This window comes from Adelges cooleyi, unplaced genomic scaffold (genome assembly GCF_023614345.1).
Source record: "Adelges cooleyi isolate 19-005CV unplaced genomic scaffold, UGA_ACOO_1.1 ACOO_flye_CR_arks_rails_tigmint_CR_PRNA_538, whole genome shotgun sequence".
In the NCBI taxonomy this organism is placed as follows: Eukaryota; Metazoa; Arthropoda; class Insecta; order Hemiptera; family Adelgidae; genus Adelges; species Adelges cooleyi.
The window spans coordinates 1,440-7,389 of NW_026096228.1; the positions used below are offsets into that span (position 1 = coordinate 1,440).

The window sequence follows — 5,950 nt, forward strand, 5'->3', positions numbered from 1 at the left end:
ACAACAATATTTTTTTTTCAACAAAGCTCAAAAAAAAAGTTGTTTTTCTGTGAAATATTTTCGTACCATTCGAAACATTTGTACAAATAAGAACAATTATTACAACGGCAGTAAAAGCAGAAAACACAACATGAACCATTTCTTTTTAAAAGCAAATAAATAGATTTTCAACTCAATCTTACGCGTCGATAAAATATCATACTGCAAAGACTGTTTGTGAATAGCAATAGGCAAATTTTTATTTCCTAGCAGGGCTCACACACGACACGTACATATTTTGTAATTACAATGTTTTCAAAAAATATTATACTCTTTTTGTGTATTGTGGTGTTTATAGAAAAAAGTAGTACCGCAGATAAAGAAAAGATAACCGATACAGCGGATGGAGATTCTTCGATTATTAGGAAAATGTGGTTTACTTATAAGAAGGTAAGTATCCAATATTTAGAACTATTAAAAAGCCTACAGTGTACATGACCTAAATAAAAATCGATTGCAATAAAATATAGACGTTACCATATTTTCGATAGAGATTATTAAGACTATTGTATGAATAAAATGGTAAACAGAGTGGTGCAAATTCTTATTTGATTAACTTAAATTGAAATTATTAGAATAATTATATTTGTAATTAATTTTAAAATTATATGAACAATAATTTATTCGAATAATTTTTTTATGAATAATGTATTGTTTGTATAATATTTTTCTTAAATGATGCACAATTCTGATTTTAAATTATGAATACAAAATTTCGGTTTTTCTATTGTTTTTCATATTTTATCGATTTAGGAATGAATGTCTAATAAAAGCACTAAATAAACACATGAAAATCAGAAAAATAATAATATCATTTGATTTATGTTTTTAATGTGAAAAAAAACCAGTTCAGTGGGGTCGGGGCATAGTAGGGACGGAGCATAGTTGGGTCGGGGCATAGTGCTGACGGGGAGGTCACAGGTTTACAGGAATTTTTAAATCTAAAAGTGATAAAATCACTTTCGAAAAAACGCTTCGATGCAAATCGGTAGTTAGTATTTTCAAGTCAGTACAGTCCAAACCAAGCACAGTATAAACCAGCAAAGTTAGAAAGTTTTAAATGAAGGTTTTGTATTTACAAATGAGCATCAAAGCGTTTATTTGAAAGCGATTTTATCCGAGAGGACTAGTACAGTAGAGTATTGGCATAATGTAATCAAAGCAATGAGGAAACGGAGAGGTCACAGGACTACAAGAATTATTATAAATAAAAGTGATAAAATTGAATAAAATCGCTTTCAAATAAATGCTTTGATGCTCATTTGTAAATACAAAACCTTCATTTAAAACTTTCTAACTTTGCTGGTTTATACTGTGCTTGGTTTGGACTGTACTGGCTTGAAAATACTAACTACCGATTTGCATCGAAGCGTTTTTTCGAAAGTAATTTTATCACTTTCAGATTTTAAAATTCCTGTAAATCTGTGACCTCCCCGTCAGCACTATGCCCCGACCCAACTATGCTCCGTCCCCACTATGCCCCGACTCCACTGTACTGGTTTTTTTTTTTTTGCAAAAACGTAGTGGACCAAATAACACATATTCAATGTCTTGTTATATTTAGTTGGAATGGTCGACGATTCATGTTTCAATCGTTTGTACTCCATAGTTTAAATTATAATCGCTTATTCTCAATAAAATTAATATTTATGTATTATATACTTTCATTAGAGCAATCTCACACAAACTATTTATACTTCATAGATTATATTATTTCAAAGCTATGTTATACTTTTATTTTACTAGATTGACAATGTACTAAATAAAATGCAACTAAAAAACCTTTTCATAGATCCTTTTAATGTAAAGGGTGGGATAGTGAAACGGGTTTTCCTATTTAAATACATTAGAAAATCGCCGTTTTACCGCCCCACCCTGTATATTAATTTCTTGTTATTTTCTAAAAAAAAATGTATTTTCTTACATTTAAATTAAAATAAATTGTATACTGGTATTGTGATGAAGAAAACAATAAATTTGACCTACATATATTACTTATTAGTTAAATATTACTGACGTGTATAGCCACTAGCGGTCGGTTGTTGCCTGTTATTTAACAATCACCTTTTATGGAGATTTTAAAAATTGTGTTCTTTTAATAATAGCATAGGAGCAGTATCATGATGTTAAATGTTCACGAGATTTGATTTAGTCATAAAATAAAGTATTATCATTTATGACTTAATTATGATTAAAATTTATCTTAATTTGTACATAGTAATAAAATAATGAAATATTTTATACAAAATTAGAGCTACAAGTTGATAGACTAAAAAATTAAAATTAGCACGAAGCAGATTATCTAATATTAGACAATTTAAACAATCAAGCGTGAATCTCTTTAAATGAATAACAGTATAACAATATACAAAACATTAGTTTTCCTTTAAAAAAATTGTATAATAAAAAAAACATTTTGAGGCGGTATACTGCATAAAAACCAACACTTAATCTGAATCCAAAAAACAACAGTACTCTTCATAATTTGCAGGTAGTTGGACCTTATATACTCATAGTTGACCTTCAATAAGGTTATATAACGCAGGCGATAAAATCACGAGATAACGACAGTGGTTTTGTTGTGTCAGAATCATTAAGTGTCTTAATAAGTACACGGATAGGTTCTTTTCCCAATAAATCGTGTGTCTACTATAATCAGTTACACGATTTAGTCGTCTGTGATATCATGTAATAAACACAATATTATGATAACGACAATTGGGCCCTAACCTAACCTAACACGGATAGACGTTAACAACTGATAGTTTTTAGTGTCTGTTCGTTTCTCACATCTGGTACACCGGGTTTTTAGTTGAAAAAAAAATTAAATTTATGTAAACTTAAAGTCAAAAGTGGTACTTGACCACAAAACTTAATAGTATCATTCTGGCAAATTTTCAATCCAAAAGTTTTTAAACTACGGCTAAATACCCCAAAAAACTTGTACCCCCTCTAGGAGGGTGGGAAATAGGTATAGTTTAAATTTGACACAACTGACGTGTGCGGGCATACCAAATAATTATTTCTTATACTTTTCCACTCGAATCGACTCTTTTTCTCGAAATTATAGCCAGTAAAAGTTCTAACTTAAAAACTCGTACGGTTTTTTTTTTTGTTTATTCAAATTTCGTCTGTGAAGAATTAAACTTTTTCAACTTTTACCCCCCCCCCCCCCCCAAAGTACAAACTAGATAAAATTTGTGATTTATAGAGTTGCTATTCGAAGGAATTGGTCTAGTATTAAGAAAGTTACAGTGTATACAGCGAAAAAAAATGCCCACATCAGAGTAAAACGAAGCTAAAAGTACTTTTTGTATTTATTAGTTTTCTCTTACCGTTTTATTTAGCAGAAACCCGTTTTTCAAGTTTCTTAAAATTGTTTAACACGTGATACTATTTTTTTAAATAAATACCTAAAAACTAGAGGAAAAAAATATAAGAAGTTTCAAATTCAAAAAATAATGTTTTCAAATTTTTTAAAAGAATTAAAAATTTTTTAATTTTTAATTTGACTTTTTCCCTTTATTGATAAAACGATGATTCACATCAAATGAATTGTACATAATATTATAGAATATGAATCCAAATCTGCATAAATTGACAGCCGATGACTGGGAAAAGAAATTTAAAAAGTACGACAAAGATCATAATGGTTTAATATCCGCAAAAGAATTACAGCAACTATTATTCAAAGAGTTCGCCGGATTCCTCACCGTTCGCCAAGCGAAGACATACATACATTTAATTAATTCTAAAAGTAATATAAATAATGAAACAATTTTCTAAGAAAAAAACATTCTACAAATAACTTTTTTTAGAAAATGATGAAATGGGATTGGAAGATCTTATACAAATGAAACCAATAATATTTGTCTTGTCACAGGTTTGTTCAGTTTTGTTACTATATAGTGTAATCCATTTTTAAAATTTTATAGTTTGACCTTTTAAGAAAAATTGTTATTAGATTACTGTATAATATTATAAAATACCCAAGTTTCACAATTTACAAACTTTAAAAATTTTAATGAAAATGTAAATTTATAACTATCATTTTAAGTTCCTAGTAATTAGCTCAAAATGTTTTATGGTATTATTGTATGAAAAGGAAAGTTAGATAAAGAAGTATAGAACTTTTAAGAGTAACTACCCAAAACTATTAAAGAAATGTAATGTATTACAACTTTAGTAATTTTAAAAGTAATTATCCAAAACGTATTATCGACCAGACCAAATTTTCAGCCAATCATTCCTATTTAAAAAAGTCAAATAAGCTTATAATTCACCATTTAAGTTTCAAAAATTATTAGATTACCAAGAAGAATAAAATATAGGTGTGATCTAATATTATTAAATAACAATAACTAATATGTCTCATAAGAATCAACTAAAAAAATAATGTGTTTTATCCTTAATGAATCATCCTGTATAATATTTTTTGCATCTAATTCTTGCCAAAAATTAGACTGATATTATTATTATTATATATAATTATATATGTATATATATATATATATATATATATATATTATTATATTATTATTATTATTAAACTGATAATATGCGCTTCTTATTTTTTTTTAGCGAACAATTCGAAAGGATTTACCCGGCTCAATTCGCATCGCCGATCATGACACTATTTCGGGTGAAGCTTTCGTGAACATAAATATGAATCTGAGTAGTTTTAAAAACCTGTTTTCAAACGAGGAAGAATTTAAAGAACTACTTAAACTTATAGATCAAAAAAGTAGTAAAAACCTTAACTAACTATTGAATATTGTTTTTTATTTATTTACATACTATTACAGAAAACAGATCTATTAAAATGAAAAAGGTCCATGATACACAGGAAATGTTAGGCGAGTCGATTGAGGTTAGTACTTGTAATTTTAATATGATTGTTACTAATATCTGAAAATAATAATATATTTACTTCTAAGATAAAAAATATTCTAAGATAGATGGATAAAGTAAATTCTAATTACAATATTGTACAATTATTTCAATATTTCTATTGACGTCAATTACACACTTGATTTACTCTAAACTTTTTTATTAGTTTTAATTCTAAGACGAATATAATATAAGTTATTTATTGCTATTACAACACTTCTAGATGGCTCGTATACACCAGCAATTTTTGATATTCGGTAAGTGGGGCTTTATCAAGGACAATGGAAAAAACCATAAATCCATAACAACATTGCAGTGGATATTTTTATTGATTAATATTTACATTTTTCCAGGCAGAGGTATGAATTTTCATGAATATATATGTCAATGCCATAACATTCCCAGAAATCTGTGGTAGGTACTAACTAAACTTAACAATCGACTCAAGTCTATATTTGTTCATTGGATAATTTAACATTTTTGAATATGTACCAAACATCTATAAAGTTCTTAGTAAATTTTTGGTTATTGCAAGCCAAAAATATATTTTTAAAATGTTAATTAGTGTCAGTTATTATAATGTTTTTCTCAAAATAATATTAAGGAATGATCTATGTACAAGAATATTACATTTTTATATAACAATATACATACATATATTTCAATAGTGATAAAAAATTTTCAATAATTAATAGTATATTTAATTGATTTGTATAACTGCTGAAGATTTAATAAATAAAATACATGTAATAAAATATATGTGTTTATATTTTAGCTTGATGTTTGATTTTTAAAAACAAAATTTCATGGTTATATTTTTTTATAACTTAAATAACATAATTAAAATTAAAAAAAAATGCATTTGTGTTTTTATTTAAATAGAGTTGAAATATTATTTTCAAATACTTTTTTTTTTAAATGTATTTTGTACTTAAATAAATTTTTATTTTTTTTTTTTTATAATAGTAGTAGAATATCTACATATTTAGTATCAAAAAATAAATACCAATTTATTTATTAT

General features: G+C 26.7%; 1 protein-coding gene across 1 annotated transcript; it reads left to right on the plus strand.

The window, feature by feature from the left end:
• The first annotated feature begins 396 nt into the window (after positions 1-396).
• Positions 397-5,531, plus strand: LOC126842522 (uncharacterized). The gene is made up of 7 exons (XM_050579532.1): positions 397-429; positions 3,613-3,796; positions 3,858-3,922; positions 4,621-4,783; positions 4,845-4,909; positions 5,153-5,186; positions 5,283-5,531. The coding sequence occupies exons 1-7, from the start codon at positions 409-411 to the stop codon at positions 5,345-5,347; spliced, it is 597 nt and encodes a 198-aa protein (XP_050435489.1). The 5' UTR covers positions 397-408; the 3' UTR covers positions 5,348-5,531.
• Positions 5,532-5,950: the final 419 nt, after the last annotated feature.